Source organism: Danio rerio, chromosome 4, assembly GCF_052040795.2.
Source record: "Danio rerio strain M-AB ecotype USA chromosome 4, GRCz13ab, whole genome shotgun sequence".
Classification (NCBI taxonomy): Eukaryota; Metazoa; Chordata; class Actinopteri; order Cypriniformes; family Danionidae; genus Danio; species Danio rerio.
In genome coordinates, this window is record NC_141024.2 from 9,952,555 (window position 1) to 9,973,889 (window position 21,335).

At 33.8% G+C, this 21,335-nt stretch overlaps 1 protein-coding gene across 2 annotated transcripts in view; it reads left to right on the plus strand.

Moving 5' to 3' along the window:
- The window catches only part of tmtc1 (transmembrane O-mannosyltransferase targeting cadherins 1), a 68,916-nt gene extending 51,924 nt beyond the window's left edge, over positions 1-16,992 (plus strand). The window contains exons 10-21 of one of the 2 annotated variants that reach the window (XR_015942372.1): positions 603-770; positions 2,325-2,438; positions 3,171-3,314; positions 3,699-3,807; positions 3,924-4,026; positions 5,053-5,188; positions 5,372-5,516; positions 7,918-8,055; positions 10,589-10,711; positions 13,190-13,267; positions 14,685-15,259; positions 15,310-16,992. Coding sequence is in view for 1 of the 2 variants with exons in the window: in XM_087247998.2 (XP_087104124.2) it covers positions 603-770; positions 2,325-2,438; positions 3,171-3,314; positions 3,699-3,807; positions 3,924-4,026; positions 5,053-5,188; positions 5,372-5,516; positions 7,918-8,055; positions 10,589-10,711; positions 13,190-13,267; positions 14,685-14,807 (1,381 nt within the window). In the remaining variant the exon portion in view is untranslated. Of the gene's footprint in view, positions 1-602; positions 771-2,324; positions 2,439-3,170; positions 3,315-3,698; positions 3,808-3,923; positions 4,027-5,052; positions 5,189-5,371; positions 5,517-7,917; positions 8,056-10,588; positions 10,712-13,189; positions 13,268-14,684 lie in introns of both variants that reach the window. The other variant, XM_087247998.2, reaches the window with a different exon arrangement.
- The last annotated feature ends 4,343 nt before the right edge of the window (positions 16,993-21,335 follow it).

Below are 21,335 nucleotides of genomic sequence, written 5' to 3' on the forward strand. Positions count from 1 at the left end.
TTGTTTTCAATAATTTTATTATTTATCAAAAACAGTATTGGCTTTTTATATATTATTTAATATTGTATCCAAATAAATATTATTTAGTAATATTTTCCTGAATTAATGCTGGAAAATTTCTCCTACCATTCTCCATTCCCTATTAAGAGTCAGTCACTTAGCATTAGTGCATGCATGAGGGATATTCAAGTTACTTACATAAGAGTCATACGTTGCCAGTCGTAATCTGAATTTTTAATTACATCTTTGAAAATATGCATAACATTCCAAGGGCATCCCACCAGTGTTTTTCACCAGAGTTCACTGTCTGCCCCTAGGAAATATTTCATATCTGCATGTAAATCCTAAAGAGCACGTATGTACTGTAATTGACAATTTCCCATTTAGCAATAACCATCTTTAGGCGTCTAAATGAGTTCTTTAGCTGTCTGTAAAAAGCATCGTAGCTTACATTTTCCAGCTACAGTATTTTCCACACTACATTAGCTGTAGAATATACACTAAGGCCTGTTTAAATCTGGCTGAGTTCATCCGTCTGTGCAGCAATGCTCACATTACAGAGGACTTTTCCATAACAGCAGTGTCTTTGTGTGTGTGTCCAGTATGGGTTACTGTATTCTGGTGGTCCACGGGCTGAACAGACTGTATTCGGTGGTCAGTCGATGGGGAGCAGCTGCTCTGACCGTGTCCATGCTGGTCGTCCTCCTCCTGTTCTCCTGGAAAACCGTCCAACAGAATGAGATCTGGCTCTCCAGAGAAGCCCTGTTCAGGTGTGTGTGTGTATAGGTTTATGTGGTTTATAGGTACATGAAGTTGTATAATGACAAGGGTATGACTTAGTTGTAGCATATTAAGTCGGTTTATTGGAACATACATCAAGTCCCTGTAAATCAAAATGTTTAAAAAGCATACTTAACAGGGTCTTTTGACATCTAAAAATGTCCATGTTTCCTATGAGGGTTGGGTTAAGTTTATAATGAGCAAGACTCAGCAGTACTGGAGCAAGCTGACCATGATCATGCCGCCAATTGACAATTGAGTTGCCGCCCCCAGCAATATGGGCGATCGCCTACAGTATATTGCCCATGCCTAAATCCGCCATTGAGACTCAGCTATAGGTGCGCATGAGAATGGAGTTTATATAGGGTGTATAATAAGTGTAAATAAATGATATTCAGCTGTGTGTGTGTCAGTCCAGATTGTTAACAGCTGTAGCAGGTGTTGATTGGCGCAAAGCCTAATGGCAGTCGTAGTCCATGTAAATAACAGATAGCATACAGATAAGCTGGAGTGCTCTGTAAAGAGCTTAATTTGCACTCCAGCTGATAATCGTAACACACATAATGTAGGTGGTAGACCAATCACAACAGACTGGGCCTTGATCGGACCAATCAGAGCTGAGTAGGCTTTTGTAAAGGCAGGGTTTAGAGAGAGCTGATCCTTGAATAGGCTGTTTCAGATGCTATTATACTACTGAGTGTTTTTAGATGTTGGATGGATGTATATCTATTCTAAAAGAAGCAAAATAATTACATAAAGAATTCACAATTTATTTTTGTATTGCAAGTTTGTAAAGTGCACTAATTTGCATACATTTTTGGCATAAAAATCTGAATATATAGAATAAAAGCCAGGTTAATTAGTTTTTACATATTGGAAGCTTCATCAGGAGGATTTACATAGTTTTATAAGGAATTAAGTTATTCAGACATATTTATTTATTTATTTTTCAAATCTGGGAAGTTGAGGGTGTCACGGTGGCGCAGTGGGTAGCACGATCACCTCACAGCAAGAAGGTCGCTGGTTCGACCTTCAGTTGGCCTTTCTGTGTGGAGTTTGCATGTTCTCTCCGTGTTCGCATGGGTTTCCTCTGGGTGCTCTGGCTTCCCCCCACAATTATGTATGTGTGTGAATGAGTGTGTGTTGCAGCTGAAAGGGCATCCACTGCGTAAAACATATGCTAGATAGGTTAATATATTAATATAAATATTAATAAAGGGACTAAGATGAAAAGAAAATGAATGAATGAATGAATCTGGGAAGTTTAGTGTTTGCAAATGTTGATGAAACTTTTTGATTCATTTCAGGAGGAAATTAATTATTTAATTAATTATTTAAATCTAATATGTAAAAATAAATTTAATTAAAATATACACAAAAAAATTAATAATTTCTGACACATGATTGTGTAATTTGGATGTTAAGACTGAAAACGCACTTTATAAACAGCCAATTGACTGTAGCATAATATTTGCCTGCAATTTTTTGTCTTTAAATGGTGAATAGATAAAGCATTTTCTTCTGTTCCCTTCTCCCTCCATCAGGTCTGGCATTCAGACTTTACCTCACAATGCTAAAGTACATTACAACTATGCCAATTTCCTGAAGGACAAAGGGCGAAACCAAGAAGCCATTTACCACTATAAAACAGCCCTCAGGTACTGTAAATCCGTGTACGTGATGCTAAACAAAATATTTAGAGAAAATAACTTAACACCTATGTTTTTTTTCATACATTTATAATTAACATGAACTATGATTATAACTCTTGTTTAAAAATATTAACGCAACACTTAAGAAAAGGGAGCAATTTTCACTATAACTAGTGGTTTATTACCTGCCTATTATTAGGATTTTGGCTCTTTATTACTAATTAATAAGAACATATTCTGCACAGTCTTATTCTACACCCCTACCCAATACCTAAACCCAACTACTACCTTAATCACTATCAATAAGCTGCAAATTAGCAGTTTAAATTTAGCAGCAGAGCTAAAAGTCATAGTTAATGCTATGTTAGTAAACCGTAAATGATGATTCATTGGATTTTTTAAGTGGTTGAAAGCTATTTATACGGGCTGAATTTAAACAAACAAATAAAATTTAGCAATGTTCAGCTTAATTTGTTTAAATTCAGCCTATAAAGGGTTTGAGTAAATCCATTGAATATTTTTTTTCAGTGTACTGAGAATTGTATGCCTTAAAATAAAGTGTGACCAATATTAATATATATTTTTATAATCCCTTATTAATGCTTAATGTAAAAAAAAAATTAAATCTGCATTTTTTATGTTGTTGTTGTTGTATTGTGGGTATTGTTTTTTTGCTATTTGTTATCCTAATCCTAATCCTCATGTAAATCCTAACAGCCTCCTCTATGTTTTGTGTAGACTGTACCCTCGCCATGCCAGTGCTCTGAATAATCTCGGCACATTGACTCACCAGGCGGAGGAGGCTGAGGTTTATTACAGGAGAGCGCTGGACATTAACCCTCAACACAACAGAGCCCTCTTCAACCTGGGAAACCTCCTCAAGTAAAATACACACACTCTCTCCACCACAATATCACAGCCGTGCCCGAATCTGTGAACACTCTGCTTCTGTGCGCAAGGCTGGCAGACACCCAAGCATGCCTCGGTGGTAGAACGGATGAAAAATATTGTGTGATGTAGTGGTTCACTGAACTTATTTTCGTGCCACTGCTTTAAATTTAAGACTCAGCCAGTATATGTGTGTCTATGTCACAATATAAGAGATTTTTACGATTACAGTGACCACTTTCACAAACATCAAACAACTCCAACTATTTAATTATGACTATTATTTTGAAAAATGGTGCTGTTCAAAAAGGCTATTTGTCAGCTACCCAAGTACATTATGAGGAAGAAGATGATGATGATGATGATGTTGTTTTCCAGATCTCAGGGGAAAGAGGAAGAGGCGGAGCGGATGCTGAAAGAATCGATTCGGTTCGGCCCTCATTTCGCAGATGCGTACTCCAGTCTCGCCTCTCTATATGCTGACCAGGTCTTGTTCTCGGTTCTTGTTTCGATAAATGACACTCATGTGAAGTGATTGTTAGACACCTCATAGCCTTTTACGCTGATGTTTACCCTGTTATACTTTTTTTTGTGTGTGTTTAGGGACACTCAAAAGAAGCGAATGAGATTTATACCAAGGGTATTGAGAACTGTCCTGAAAGTTCTGACCTACATAACAACTATGGCGTGTTCCTGGTGGACACAGGTAAATAAATTGTCGCTTAAAGTTCTTGAAAGTAAATGAACTAACAAACAAAAACACATTACTGTGGCTTTAATAGGGTATTGCGTCATGTTCGGTTTCTTGAATGTTACGTGTGTAGGAGTGTGCAGAGGTCAGAGCCAGGTAGAAGTCGCCAGGTCCCACATATAAAATTGATACATGGCAATATATGCAAATAACATATGACATACAATTTCATAGTTGGATTTTAAATATGTAAAATATTGCAAAAATTGTTGTTTATTTTTTTTGTTTTAACCATTGGAATTAAAAAATATGTTCATATATGTTCTATAATTGTATGAATGTGTTCATATATGGCCGTATAGATCATATTTAAACAGATATATGTACTTATTTGTAATTTCAATCGTTGAATATACAGTTGAAGTCAGAATTATTAGCCCACCTTTGATTTTTTTTTTTCTTTTTTAAATATTTTCCAAATGATGTTTAACAGAGCAAGGAAATGTTCACATTATGTCTGATAATATTTTTTCCTCTCGAGAAAGTCTTATTTGTTTTATTTCGGCTAGAATAAAAGCAGTTTTTAATTTTTTAAACACCATTTTAGGGACAAAATTATTTGCCCCTTTAAGCTAATTTTTTTTTCGATAGTCAACAGAACAAACCATCGTTATACAATAACTTGCCTAATCGCCCTAACCTGCCTAGTTAACCTAATTAACCTAGTTAAGCCTTTAAATGTCACTTTAGGCTGTATAAATGTCTTAAAAATATATATAGTCAAATATTATTTACTGTCATCATGGCAAACATAAAATAAATCCGTTATTAGAAAGAGTTTTTTAAACGATTATGATGAGAAATGTGTTGATAAAAAAATCTTCTCTCCGTTAAACACAAATTGGGAAAAAATGAAACAGGGGGCTAATAATTCTGACTTCAACTGCATATACATGTATATATATATGAATATATATATATATATATAATGCATATATATACATGTATATACATGCATTATGTCATTTATCCCCATTTTAGGTCGTGGGGATCGTGCGGCCTTTCATTACCAGGAAGCTGTGCGTCTCAAGCCAGCTCATTATGTTGCCATGGTGAACCTGGGCCGTCTTCTCCGCTCATCCAATGATAATAAAGAGGCAGAGCTGTGGTACAAAAGGTAAAATGAGATCAAATGAAACTGAATAGTCTATACAGTGTATCCAGCTTACACACCTGTGAACTAAACCACAGGTGTGCGTGCATGCGTGTGTGTGTATGTGTGTGTGTGTGTGTGTGTGTGTGTGTGTGTGTGTGTGTGTGTGTGTGTGTGTGTGTGTGTGTGTGTGTGTGTCTCACACAGGGCCCTGCAAGTGGTCCGTAAAGTGGATATCCTGACTCCTCTGGGTGCTTTATACTACAACACAGGTAGATATGAGGAGGCTCTGGAGGTTTACAGAGAGGCGTCCACACTACAGCCCGACAGCACAGATATCTGGCTAGCCCTGGTGAGATTACACTCAAACGCCTAAAAAAAACATCCCATCACTTCATATCTTAATCTTTTTCCAGTTTAGCCGCTTATTTTCAATGCTTTCATAACAGTGCGTCCGCTTTTTTTAGCGATGCTGGTTCTGACAGTATGTGTCAAATATAGCAATGCTGGCAATATATGTCAAACATCAGTGGTGCTCAAGCCTGTTCCTGGAAATCTACCATCCTGCACAGTTCAGCTCCAATCCCAATCCAACACACCCGAACAGCACTTGATAATCACAGACAGGTGTGTTTGATATGGGTTGCAACTGAAATCTGCAGGAAGGTAGAGCTCCAGGAACAGGGTTGAGCACCCGTCATATATAGACAACATATATTTAGAAATATTGCAAAATATTGCCATTTCATATATTTTTTTAACCATTTGAGTTTTAAATATGTACATATATACTTAAATGTATTAGCTATAATGTTATATACATGTTTATATATCTAGTATATTTGAACAGATACAGTATGTATATATTTGACATGTTTAGTGGTGCTGCTTTTGGCAGTGTAATGTAAGCCACGAACCAAGCTAAGAAGTCAAAGAAGCCAGCCAGCTCCTAGATGGCTTTGAAAGGACTACAATCCAGTGATGCGAAGCAAACAATACAATCAAATGTAAATCTGTAGAATGTGAAAATATAAATATAGCGAGTGGGTGGAGATCATTGTATATTTTGGTTTGACTTTGTTTGTTACAGGACTCCGATCCACATTGAAATCTGACATATGGAAATATATGCAATATATGTTCATATTTGGGTTTCACATATAAAATATGTCATATTTAGACAACAAATAATTTAAAAATTGCAAAAATTGCCATTCCATATTTTTCCAACCATTGGAGTTTCAAATATGTATATATGTTTACATTTATTATTTTTAGAAATGGCCAAATATGAACATATCTAGTATATTTGAACAGATACCCCTGCTGAAAAATCCAGCCTAAACCAGCCTAAGCTGGTTGGCTGGTTTTAGCTGGTCGACCAACCTGGTTTTAGAGGGGTTTTGGCCACTTCCAGGCTTGTTTCCAGACATTTCCAACCTGGTCTTAGCTGGTCAGGCTGGGAGATGATCATCTAAAACCAGCTTGACCAGCCTAGACAAGCTGGGAGTCCAGCCAAAAAACCTATATCTAGCTTAAACCAGGCTGGTCAAGCTGGTTTTAGCTGGATTTGGCCGGTCATTTTCCAGTCTGACCAGCTAAGACCAGGCTGGAAATGGCTGGAAACCAGCCTGGAAATGGCCAAAACCCCTCTAAAACCAGTCAACTAGCCAACCAGCCTAGGCTGGTTTAAGCTGGATTTTTCAGCAGGGACAGTATGTTTATATTTGAAATGTTTAGTACTGCTGGTTTTGCAGTGCTTTTTACCATGTGGATAGGAAAGTCTTTAATAAAGAGGCATAATGTAAGCCACCAAACTAACCAAACTGATCCAAAGAAGCCAGCCAGCTTTTCGATGGCTTTAATGAGGCAAGAGACTACAATCCCATGATGCACTGCAAGTTATACAGTCAAATCTGTAGAATGTAAAAATATACAGTAAATATAGCGAGTGGGTGGAGCCCACTATACCATTGTTTTTCTTGTGAAATTCCCAATAAGTTTGATGTGTCAAATGACACTCTTCCTATTAAAAAAAGCAAAAGTTGTATCCAAGATGGCCGTCTTCAAAATGGCTACCATGGTCACCACCCATCTTGCTTACATTTACTAATGTGCCACAAACAGGACGTTAATATCACCAACCATTCTCATTTTATTAAGGTGTATCCATTTTAATGGCCCACCCTGTATATTATGAGTATATGACATATTTTATATATGCCAAATCCAAATATGAACTTGTAAGTCATGTGAGCTGTTTGCATATATTTCTATATATCAGATTTCTATATGGGGATAGGTGGTGTCTTCTGTACTGCATCATGGCTAATATAGTGTTCGGCATGAATTCTGCTGTTCAGCACAACATTTTCTAGAAAAAAAAAGTGAAATATCACAGACAGATCAACGAAGGCGCACACAATCAGTCAATAATAACCTCAAATCTCACTTTTTCAAGCAGTTACTGTTTAAAATCTATTTCCCTGTGGAGAAAATGAACTGAGGTTTTACTTCACACTGCTGTGTTGTGTTTGTTGTAAGCATTGGCATGACTTGATCTTTGAAACCGGTTATTTCAAAGCGTATAACATCAGCCTAATTGAGTCTCCACAGACCTTTCACTGTGATTCACATCACCGCCTTGAAAAACAAAGGCCAGGACCTCTCAGGTTACTTTCTGGCTGCTCTTTCATTCCCTCCCTCCTTTTTTTTCAACCCGTTTGTCTCTTCCCATCTCGTTGCCTCCACAGGCGCAGGTTTTAGCCATGGCAGGTCGCTCTACGGAGGCAGAGAAAATGACCCTGGGCATCATTTCAAAGACCAGCAACTGCATTGAATGTTACCGCTTGTTGTCTGCCATCTACAGCAAACAAGGCAACCACACTGAGGTGTGTGTCTTTGCATGTCAGTTCATGTGCACTCCCTTTTATCGCACCATACTAAACACAAGGTTTCTCCATCACTTGCTGCTCTGTGAATCGATTTATGCTGGATCTTAAAGGATTCGTGTATTTTATGTTTTAGCACTATCAACTTCTTTTAGTGCACCATGTTGCTCATTATGAAAAAGATCTGAGGAGTACCAAGTCTACTCCAGAGGGATTTATTCTGAATCATCAAGACTATTTATGAATGAACCTTTGCATCTTTAATAACGGTTAATGCTTATATGTCAGCATTTGAATAAGCTGTTGAACCAGTTGAGAAGCTGTACTGGTTACTGGTAACTCTCAAAACGCGAAATTGGTCTTGTGTTGAAGATTGAGGGTTTATGGCAAGTATTTATGCCATGTAGAAATTTTACGAAACAAAAATAAGTGCTCACTCACACTCTATTAAACAATAATCACTAATCATATCTTTGTAGTCTAAATTAACAGATGCCAGCAGTCTTCTATAAACTCTAGAAATGAATATATAGATAAATAAATACTGTATGAAGTATCTATACAAAATGTGCAACACAAAATCTTGGTTAAAAGTGAAAATGTCTGATTAGGGAATTTCAACTCCTGACATCTGGCAACCGCAATGTGGATGCTGTTTAAGTTTAGTTTAATTTTGTTTGTTTTGTTTTTTCATTTTTTGTTTCATTTTACTTTTGGTTTCATTGATTTTGTTAGTCGTTTTGATTTGTTTAGTTTCCTTTTATGTTCTATTTATGTTTCATTTGTTTAATTTCACCTTGTTTGAAAACAAGTGTTGTTTCCCAGAGATGGGTTGCGGCTGGAAGGGCATCCGCTGCGTAAAAACTTGCTGGATAAATTGGCGGTTCATTCCGCTGTGGCAACCCCAGATTAATAAAGGGACTAAGCCGACAAGAAAATGAATGAATGAACGAATACAAGTTTGTATGTACCCCCCATTTCATTTTATGTTCTGTTTTATTTTGTTTGAATTTATTTGTTTCTTTTGTTTTGTTATGTTTTGTTTTATGTTCTGTTTTTTTTTCATTTTATTTAGTTTTGTCGTTTTTTGTTTTTTTTGTTTTTTCATTTAGTGTTTTTTGTTTTATGTTCTATTTCATTTTGTTTGGTTTGTTGGTTTTTATTTTTTTCTTTCGTTTTGTTTCATTTTATGTTCTATTTTCCTTTTTTGCTTTGCTTTATGTTCTTTTTGTTTTGTTTGATTTAATTAGTTTCATTTTATTTAGTTTTGTTGTTTTTTATTTTGTGTTTTCCGTTTTATGTTCTATTTTGTTTTTTTTTTGTGTAGTTTGTTTCTTTTATTTTGTTTTGTTTAATTTTATGTTCTATTTCATTTGTTTTGTTTTGTTTCATATTTTGTTCTATTTTGTTTTGTTTAATCTAATTTGTTTAATTTTTTTGTTTTGTTTTTTTTTGTTTTGTTTTCTATTTTGTTTTATTTCTTTTGTTTAGTTTTGTTTCATTTTATGTACATTTCTTTTGTTTTGTTTTGTTTCATGTTATCTTCTATTTTGTTTTGTTTTGTTTGATTTAATTTGCTTTTTCGTTATGTTCTCTTTTGTTTTGTTTGCTTTCATTAGTTTTTTTGGTTTGTTTTATCTTCTATTTTGTTTTGCTTGGTTTTAATTCATTTCATTTGTTTTTCTTTTGTGTGGTGTTGTGTGTTTTGTGTTTTATCTTCTGTTTCATTTTGTTTGGTTTCATTTGTTTTTTTTCTTTTGTTTTGTTTTATTTATTTATTTTAAATTTTTTGTTCTGTTCATTTTGTTTGGGCTCATTCATGTTGTTTAGTTTTGATTTATGTTCTATTTTGTTTCTTTTTTTGGAGGGGGTTGTTTCATTTGTTTAATTTAATATAGTTTTGTTGTTTAGTTTAGTTTTATCTTTTCGTGTTTTTCGTTTTTATGTTCAGTAATATTTTTGTTTGGTTTCATTTTGTTGGTTTGGTTCGTTTTTTTTTTAGGTCAGATTTTGAACAAGTTTATATGTTTTTACTACATTTCAATATCATCTTTTTTCCGTTTAATGATTTTAGTGTTGTCTCAGTCATAAAGTAATTTTATCATAAATTTCAGACATTTTATCATAGATTTGGGTAACTAACACTAGTCTGCTGGGTTTTGCAAAGACGACTTTTTGTTGGTCTCACTTGCATTAGATTCAGAAAACCAAGAAATGAATATTCATCAAAAGAAAAAAATCCATGTACATATTATATGACATAGGGGTTAGTTACTAATCCACCTCAGTCCACGCTGAACAGCTGCAGTCGGCAAGTTCAAAACGAACACATTTTATTAAATCACACTCAGGCGCCTTGAACTAGAATAAATTGCATATAATTTCTTCTTATCACACATGCTCATGCTTCCTATCACAAGCGGTTCTCTCAGCCTCAAAGAGAAATTTCATTGTGAGAAATCACCTCCTGAGAAAGCAAGCAGAATATGTCACTCTGCAAGAGATGCTGAGTTTTAATATGTGTGTGTTTCAGGCTCTGGATGCATTGAAGACGGCACTGCAGCAGGAATCTTCAGAGCCTGCGGTGAGGGCAGAGCTGCACTTCTCAATGGGAAACCAGCTTCGAGAAATGAACGAGCTGGATCGAGCCTTCCAGGTAAAAGCTCACTTCCAGCTGTCACTGTGAGGAAGAGCTCCTCAAATATTCCCATTCCTCATAGTCTTGTTTATCGGTTTTCAGCTTGTCTGCAGACAGTTCACATTTAACGCATGTTACAAATAACAATCGCCTTTACTGGAACTGAAAGATCTAATTGCATGGGATGGCTTATATTGTTTTGCATGTTCATGTTTTTATCAGTCCTCTCAGAAGCCTTTTTGCTAATTGATCAGATTATATATGCAGAAATGCACATCTTGAATATTAAGTTGAAGTCATAATTATTAGCTCTCCTGTGAAATTTAAAAAAATTAAGAGATTTCTTTAAATATTGTTATTTATTTCATGTTAATAACAATCCGGCTTTTGCTTAATCTGCTGTGTGGATCAGACTTGCTGAACGGCAAAAGTCTGACTACATGAGATTGAATGTCGGGTAACTGTGTTTGAGATTCTTGCTTCTTCTCTCACCTTCTTCACACGGTTTCCTCACTGCTGCCCTGATACTGTCAGACGAACATCAGCCGCCTCCTTTCATCTCCAAATATAAACAGTCCAGACCGCGCCTCATTCCCAAGCTTTGTTCTTAAAGCGAGACACTGCAGGTCAATGGGGGTGAAACAAATCTAATAATTACCACCAGACTTTCAGAATGAAAAATTGCAAACATTTTTTTTAAAGAGTATGTTTAAATCCGCAAATGAGGCATACAAATAATCTTGGTTAAAAGTGAAAATGTCTCATTGGGGGATTCAACTCTTGACATCTAGCAACCGCAATCATGAAGAGTTGTAGATGCTGGTTTATTTTATTGTATTTATTTATTTTTTGATGTCTTTTTATTTTTTTTATTTAGTATTGTTGTTTTGTTTTGATTTGACTTTTTTTTTCTTTTGTGTTTTCGGTTTTATGTTCTGTTTAATTTTGTTTGGTTTAATTTTTTTCATTTTGTTTTGTTTTGTGCATTTCATTTAGTCATTTTTTGTTTGGTTTCATTTTGTTTTATTTCTTGTTTTGTTTTGTTCATTTCATGTAGTAATTTTGTTTTTGTTTTTTGTTTGATATCATTCGTTTCATTTAGCTTTTTTGTTTGGTTTAAGCTTTTTTGCTTTGTTTTTTTTTGTTTTTCATTTTATGTTCTCTTTCATTTTGCTTTGATTTGTTTTGTTCTGTTTTTTTAATTTTGTTCAGCCATTTTTTGTTTGGTTTCTTTCGTTTCATTTAGTTTTTTTGTTTGTTTTTTTAAAGCTTTTTTGCTTTGAATTTTTAGTTTTTCATTTTATGTTCTGTTTTGTGTTCTTTGTTTTGTTGTTTTTGTTTCATTTCAGGTTTTTTTGCTTGTGTTTTTTTGTTTTTCATTTTATGTTCTGTTTAATTTTGCTCAATTTTGTTTAGTCTTGTTTTCTTTCTGTTTTCTTGTTTCTTTTTGATTCGTTTAATTTAATTTGTTTTGTTTTTTTCGTTTTGTTTTGGGCTTTTTTCGCTTGGTGGTTTTTGTTTTTCGTTTTATTTTCTGTTTTATTTTGTTTATTTTGTTTATTAAATTTCGTTTTGATCATTTTTTTATATTACAAATTTTCCAAAAGCACATGTTTAAAATGCAAATGAGCTGTCATTTCTCTAAATAAGCACTAATTTGCATTCATACAGTATGTAGTGCAATTATTCCAACGTTGTGTAATGGAAGTTAGGTTCAATATTCTGGTTTCTTCTCTTTTTTACCTCTTATTTTGATTCAGAAAATACAACAAAAAAAAAACATTTTGACAGTTTTTGTTGAAGAAAATGAATGCAATCAGGCAGATGATGTATGAACACAGACTTCTATAAAACCTTCAGAATATAGACATGAAAAAAACTGCTGAGGCAGAGATTTATGGCTTGATTATTTATTATTTTGAGAAAATGGCCTTAGAAAATTGCTTTGTATTGAAATCTACAGACACAAATTGATAAAGTGACAGAAAAATACTTACAAATGTAGTTGTCTTTACATTTGCCTTAATAAATAACACTTTATAAAATCCTAAAAGCTCAAAATTGATGTATTTTATTCCCTGCAGTGTCTCTCTTTTACCTTTTAAGTGTCTTTTTCAAGATTCCCGGTGAACTCAAGGATTATTTTGGTTTTATTCTTCAATCTCTGGACTCTTTCCAGGTGTCCCGCTTAAATCTGGCCTTTAGCTCTACTTTTATTTCGAACACAAAGAGACAAACGTCAAAAGACTGGTTTCAGGTTTACATAATAATGCTATCCAGTTTAAAGCTCAATTACAAAGCTGTGAACAAAACGTCTCTTTCATTTTTTTTACTGTATTTTATTGCGCTGGAGTCAGACTAAATGCGCTTTCAGTGCTTGAATGGACCATGTTTCTTACACAGCACAAAACAGTTCAATGGTTTAATGTTGTTGAATTCATCATTGGTGATAAGTGCATTTATAGTATATAATACGTGTTAATCGAATGTTTTCAGAGCTACAAGCTTGCTGTGGAGCTCAAACCCGAGCAGTCGCAAGCCTGGATGAATATGGGTGGCATTCAGCATATCAAGGTATGACGGCTGACATTTAGGTCTGATTAAATATTTGTGTGGAAAATTTCACAGCTAAATCAAAAGAAAAATACATTTTGCATAATGAAAGAAATGGCTCGTGTTTGCCTTTGAATTCAGACATTATTTTCACGATAATGTATTCGCAGATGCATGTACACAAATCAAAATGAATGATATGTTAAATAATAGGGCAACACGATGGCTCAGTGGTAGCACTGTCGCTTTACAGCAAGAAGGTTGCTGGTTTGGGTCCTGGTTGGGTCAGTTGGCATTTCTATGTGGAGTTTGCATGTTCTCCCAGTGTTGGAGTGGGTTTCCTCAGGGTGCTCCGGTTTCCCCCACAGTCCAAAAACATGTGCTATAGGTGACTTGAATAAGCTAAATTGGTCATAGTGTATGTGTGTAAATGAGAGTGTATGGATGTTTCCTAGTACTGGGATGCAGCTGGAAGGGCATCTGCTGTGTAAAACGTATGCTGGAATAGTTTGTGGTTCATTCCACTGTGGCGACCACTGATGAATAAAGGAACTAAGCCGAAGTAAAATGAATGAATGAAGGTTAAATATTTATACAGTTTTACTATAATACATTTAGGTTAAATATGCAAATAAATACACATTAAATCATCTTGTTTTTTTAAGGCTACATGTACTTGTTATACAAAACTGTCTGTAATAATTGCTTTTCAGTCAGTTGTCTCTTCTGTTTTCAGTTGTTTTATATTTGAATATTATATTTGCAGGGAAATATGCTTATTTAATATAATAAATTCCTATTAGATGTTGCTAATTATTCCAAAACAAACCTGTCATAACCTAAATAACGATAAGAAACATTTACATTATATACAAAACTATATAAAATACCTGATTTTAGCCAAATAATGTGATCTATTTTCAAATGTGTTCATACATTTTTTATTTATTAACTGAGGAATATTTTATATCATTGATGAATATGCATAATTAAAATGAATGTAGCACTTTACTGAAATGTCCTGTATGATGTTGTTAATTATTGAATTAACTAAAAATAATTATATGCATTTTTTTTTTTACTTCAGGTAAGAAAAATACACATTTTCTTCTGTTTATTTGTTTGTTTTTATTTTTTTATAACTTATTTTATTGTTACTCAGGTCTATCGCCTACTGTAATATTATGCAGCTTTTTTAGTGTTCATAGTAACTAAGAGGAATACGTTTAAAATTGAGTTAATATTAATAAATGGGATCTTATTGTAAAGTGTCATGATGCACATTTTATTTGATTTAACTTTCTATTTTTCAGCATAATTTCTCATTCATGCCTTGATGTGATGGACATTTTAACCTGATAGGTTGATCCAAGTGTTTTGTCCTGCCACTGTAACATGAATATTTCCATCCTTGTTTTGATTGAACATTTTGTTTTAGGGAGACTATGCAGCAGCACGAATGTACTACCAAAGAGCTCTTCTCCTCTCCCCCGACTCCAAACTGCTGAAGGAGAATCTGGCCAAGCTGGACAGACTGGAGAAAAAGCTGCAAGGGGCCTAGAAGAACAGCGTGACCCAAACCATCAGCCAAATGATGGAGGACAAGAGAGGCAGAAGAGCCCAAATAAGACTCAGGAGATGATTAATGACTGCTTTTTCCCCTCCATGCTTTACACAGGGGGCTCTAGGATACAACTCCTCCAAATATGACTCTTTTTAAGCCACTACATCCAGGGCTGGACATGCAGATACCACTGACCTCCCCTACATGAAAAAGTACTATAATAACTTACAGAAAAAAAATTATAGTGTTTTAAACCATACTTTAGTAAAGCACTTGAATTAATGCATTAGTTCACGATACTTGCTAAATGAACACAGTCACTATAGTAGTATAAACAAATGTGGTGGTTCTATAGTTGCTATGGTAACACAAAAGCTGTAGTGATATAAGCAGATTTGGTGATACTATAGTTGTTATGGCAACACAACCACTGTAGTAATATAAACAATGTGGTGATTCTACAGTTGCTATGGTAACACCACAACTGAAATGTACACAGATGTGATGATTCTATAGTTGCTATGGTAACACAACACCTAAAATGTAAACAGACCTGATGATTCTATAGTTGCTATGGTAACACAACACCTAAAATGTAAACAGACGTGATGATTCTATAGTTGCTATGGTAACACAACACCTAAAATGTAAACAGACGTGATGATTCTATAGTTGCTATGGTACCACAACTATAGTAGGAAAACATTTTGATTCAATAGTTAATATGGAAACAACAACTATAGTAATATAAACAAACAGGCTAATTCTATAGTTGCTATGGTAACATAACCACTAAAGTAATATAAACAAACAATTAGTGGTTCTATAGTTGCTATGGTATTATTAACACTAGTTATTTAAAAAGAAATGGTGATTCTATTGTTGTTATGGTAACACAACTACAGTAGCATTAAATGTGATTTAATAGTTACTATGGAAACAATAACTATGGTAAAATAAACAAACTGGGTGGTTCTATAGTTGCTATGGTAACACCAAAACTATAGTAATTTAAAAAGATGTGGTGATTCTATAGTTGCTATGGTAACATGAAAACCATAGTAATACAAACAAATGAGGTGATTCTATAGTTGCTATGGTAACACAACAACTATAGTAATATAAACAAATGAGGTGATTCTATCGTAGCTATGGTAACACGAAAACTATAGTAATATAAACAAATGTGGTGATTCTATAGTTGCTATAGTAACACAACAACTATAGTAATTTAAACAAGCAGGCTGATTCTATAGTTGCTATGGTAAAACGAAAACTATAGTCAAATGGCCCAATACTGTAGTTTCCTTCAACTATAGTGCATTGTATACTACAATACACCACAGTTTACTGTAGTAAAAACTACAATATTTATTACAGTTTATCAGTTCACTATATTTAATACTACAGTGTGTTGCTGGAGTATTCGTTAAAGAGTTGTAGATATTCTAATATATGCAGTATAATACACTTTACTAAAGTATGGTTCGTAAACACTGTAGTATTTACTATAAATACTGTAGTATTTTCTTCATGTGGCACAGCAGCATATTTCAGAAGTTCTCGCCATTTTCCCTGTTTGTTCTTGATTTATTCCAGGATGTTCGATCTCTGAGAGGGATTTTTTGGGATGTGGGGTCGTTCCACTCGACCGCTGCGACTCTGTTCTGCTTCACTGATTGCAAAGCCTCTGAAAGCGTTTTGGACAAATGCTGCGAGTTGTTATGAAATATGACTGGGCATCTACTATGTTCCATGAACATGGCAGATTTTTACATAAGAAGTGATTTTAAATGAAGGAAAAGCCACAGGGTTTTCCATCGTGTGCTTTAATTTGATTGTTTATCAAGCGTCAATGTTGTGGAATGTATTTTGGACTAAAGGCGTATTGACCTGTGCAGTGAATTACATATCATATTTGTCCTCCTCGATAAGCTAGAATGCTGAATTCAGTTTCAATTTCAATCAGGGCTTGATGTTAATATTTTTAACCTAGTGGTTTTCCAAAGTTACAAGTGGCTAATTTTGTTTTATTATTATTAAACCTGACCATTGCATGCTAAAATTTGCTTGTCAGGGCATTTTTTTCTTACTTAAATGACATTTTCCCCTAACCTTTTATAATTCGTCCTTTTTTTAAATACTTTTATGAAAATACAATAAAAATGAAATGAAAATGGCACGTAAATATGCATTCACAGTCAGTTTAATGAAGCTCAAATATAGCATGAGTGCATTAACTGCAAAAATAAGCTTAGGATCTACCATTTCTTTTTAATATACACATTTAAAATGCAGTCATACCTTTGAATATGGAAGTAAACCAAGTAGCTATTGTAAAGACTCAGCCATTCATCGCAAAAAAAAAAACAGCATCTAAAATGTGTCACTTAATAATATTAAAACTCCTCCAATCTGAATAGTCAAAACTGAAAGGATGAGGATGGATATTTGTAGAAGAAGCATCCCTGATCATCACACTAATTAACAAGAGGATGATCGGACAAACTAAACAGTCAAAACTCAAAGGATGAGGATGGATATTTGTGAAAACAGCATCTCTGATCATTAAAATGATTAAGCAGACGATGATCAGATGTTATAAATGTAGCATATTTGTTTGTGTGTTTAGGGTTCGGGTTAGTTTTCAGTTGTTTTGATGTTCATGAAAATCTAAAGTCTCTGTCACACACGAACAGACAGCAAGAGCCTCGACTGAAAATCTCAATGAATCTCTTTCATGTTGAAGATTACCTGTCGCACTGGGCTCTCACTTGCTCTTCAGAAAAATCCACTTATCCCGAACAAGCCTTACTGTCAAGTCCTGTTAAATAAAATCCATCTCTCCAATGTGGATAGTGGAAGTGACTACATTCACTTATTAGTATGGTGCTTATGACTTAGTGTGCTTATACTCATTGTTATTAAACACTACAACTGATATCCGCTTACAAGGTGTCAAAGGGCCAGTTCACCAAAAATTATAAATAGAGTTTAAGTCGAAATGATTTGCATCTCCTATGAATTTATTTGCCCAAATGATGTTTAGCAGAGCAAGGAATTTTTCACAGTATTTCCTAAAATATTTTTTCTTCTAGAGAAAGTCTTATTTGTTTTATTTCAGCTAGGATAAAAGCAGTTATGAAACCATTTCAATGTTCATATTATTAGCCCTCGTAAGTGTTAGATTGTTTTTGATTGTCTACAGAACAAGTCATCATTATAAAACGGTTTGCCTAATTACTCTAACTTAATTAACCAAGTCTTTAAATGTCATTTTAAGCTGAATAGTATCTTGAAAAATATCTAGTCAAATATTATGTGCTCTTATCATAAAAGAAAATCGTTATTAGGAATTAGTAATTAATAATTATTCTTTGATAAGGATTTTTGCAGCCGATAATGAATACCGATTCTGACGCTTCAATCTTTATAATGCATTAAGCACATTTTACCTTTAAGTTTGAACCTTAAGGCAAGAGAATAAATGAAGGATGCTGCATGTAAAACCCTAAACACGTCTATTAAAACCATTTAGATGTGAATATGTCCTGGGCTGAGGCTGATTTACAGAAAATAACTCATTCTTTCATTTTACCTTGGCTAATGTATAATATACAGGAGCGCTTGTGTGTCTTCCTCTGCTTGTAAACTCATCAACAAACACCTGCAATCGGTTTATGAGATCAGCCAGATTGGCGAGTACCTATTGAGTCATGAAATGTGATTATCGGCCGATACCAATCTTCGGCCGATCGATCAGAGCATCCGTAATAATAATTAATTCTGACTTCAACTGTCTGTATATAATATTATGTATATAGATCATTTTGTAAGAAGAGAGCATTGATCGCCATAGATTTGCTTTTACTACAGAAGTCAATGGCTACTGGTTTCCAACATTCTTCAAAATATCTGCTAAAAAATGTTTATTACAGAGATGCCCAAACTAGGGCCAGCGGGCCAAACTTGGCCCTTGGTAACTTTTAATCTGGCTCGCCATCCTATCTGAGAAGGGTGGTAGTTTTCATAGTTTGTTTTATTTTTGAGCTACGAAAAAGCAAACTGAAAATGTTTCCGTTAAAGGTTGTGAAAGAATCAGATTTTACAAAATACACTGTGACTGATGGATAGCAGACCATGCAGGAGGCAGGTGCAGCTTTACTTGTGTGCTTGGCATCGATCTTCATTGTTTTAAGCTAAGTAATTAAGTTTCTGTTTTAAGTTCATTATAAAATGTAAAAAAATATATATATATATATTGCATTATATAATATGATTAAGACTGTTTATTTATTTATTAATAATATGAAATAAATTAAGAAATTAGTCATGGAAACTTTTATATATTAAACACTCAATATATATATATTTTTCTGCTTTTTCAACCTACTTATGTAAAAGTTTTCACGGTATTTCCTATAATATTGTTTCTTCTAGAGATCATTTTATTTGTTTTATTTCGGCTAGAATAAAAGCAGTTTTTAATTTTTCTTAAGCCATTTTAAGGTCAAAATTATTAGCCCTCTTAAGCAATATTTTTTATATGTCTACAGAACAAGTCACAATGACTTGCCTAATTACACTAACTTGCCTAATTAACCTGGTTAAGTCTTTAAATTGAATACTGTCTTGAAAAAGTATCTAATAGAATATTATGTGTTGTCGACATGGCAAAGATAAAAGAAATTAGTTATTAGAAATTAGTTAATAATAATAATAATTCATTTTTACTCCAACTATATATATTTAGTATTATAAATATTTTTTAAGAAGAGGCCATTGATCTCCATTCTTTTCCTTTTTACTACTACAGAAGTCAATGGCTTCTGGTTTCCAACATTCTAAAAAAATATCTGATAAAAAAAAACATGTTTAGAACAGAGATGCTCAAACTAGGGCCAAGTTTGGCCCACCATCCCATCTGAGAAGGGAGGTGATTTTTTTGGTAGTTTGTTTTATTGTTGAGCTACAAAAAAAAAAAAAAAAAAAAACTGAAAAAGGCTGTGAATTATTCAGATTTTACAAAATACACTGTGACTGATGGATAGCAGACCATGCAGAAGGCAGGTTCAGCTTTACTTGTGTATTTGGCATCTTCATTGTGTTAAACAAAGTAATTATGTTTTTATTTTAATAAGTTCATTATAAAATGTTTTTTAAAAATCTATTGCATTTTTTAATATGATTAAGTCTATTTATTTATTAATTATTAATAATATGAAATAAATTAAGAAATTAGTCATGGAAACTTTTATATATTAAACACTCAAAATATAAATATATATATATTGCTGCTTTTTCAACCTACTTATGTAAAAGTTTTCACGGTATTTCCTATAATATTTTTTCTTCTAGACATTTTTTTTAGATGTCTACAGAACAAGCCACTGTTATACAATAACTTGCCTAATTACATTAACTTGCCTAATTATCCTAGTTAAGTCTTTAAACCTTTATATATTGCTGCTTTTTCAACCTACTTAATGAGCGGGAATAACCCAATTCTTGAGATGATTGGGGGGAAAACTTAATTGTTTTATGTGTAATCCCCTTAAACATGTTAACCTAACTGAATTAAAAACCTAATCAACTGTGTGGAACACTGCATTTTTAAGTGCAGTTTGGTATATTTACCTACTTAGATCTCAATCAATTTTTGGCCCTTCATAACAAAAAGTTTGGGCACCCCTGGTTGGGAGTAACTAATAATAAGCCTATCATTTCATCAGTTTAATGTCAAGCCCTGATTGTGATTATGCATATCATACATAAAGCATCCTCGAATGAGGTCACACGGCATAAATGGGATTCCTTCATATTTTTGGTGGCCGGAGTTTGTCATGCAGTACTCTTGATTACGCCGTAATCTTTGCACTTACATTTTGTTGCCATAGGAACCGTTATCAAGAACAATTCTTGAATTCAGCAGCAGCAGCCGTGTGGAACATGTCACAGCAGAAAAGCAATGTGAAGTAATGTATGATTATTCAATAAATATTATCCCATACCAGCGAGCGTCTTTTGTGTTTCTGGAGGTTTTGAGATTGCTCTGGTTGGCAATTATGTGTGCATTCAATTTTTGTTTTCTGAGACAAAAATTTTTCTCGCTTTCTGAGACTCTGAATGTCAGATGTGTAATATCCATTGTTCTGATGCAACTCTGAATACATCCCACTGTTTTAAGAAATACACACAAAACAACGAATAAATATGGTAAGCAGCTCATGCTATCTTTAATTGAATTTGTAATGTGATTCAGGATTTACATTTGATTTAATCTGACAGTATTTTAAAGAAACAATGCGGCATTATCCTCAAGACAAAATGCATTTGTGTGTCTGTGTAGTAAATGATACATTATTATTAATTAGATACTTATACATTTATTTTTTTAATCTTAAAACAAACTATATTACATTTACATTACATTTACATTTAGTCATTTAGCAGACGCTTTTATCCAAAGCGACTTACAAATGAGGACAAGGAAGCAATTTACACAACCAAGAGCAACAATGAATA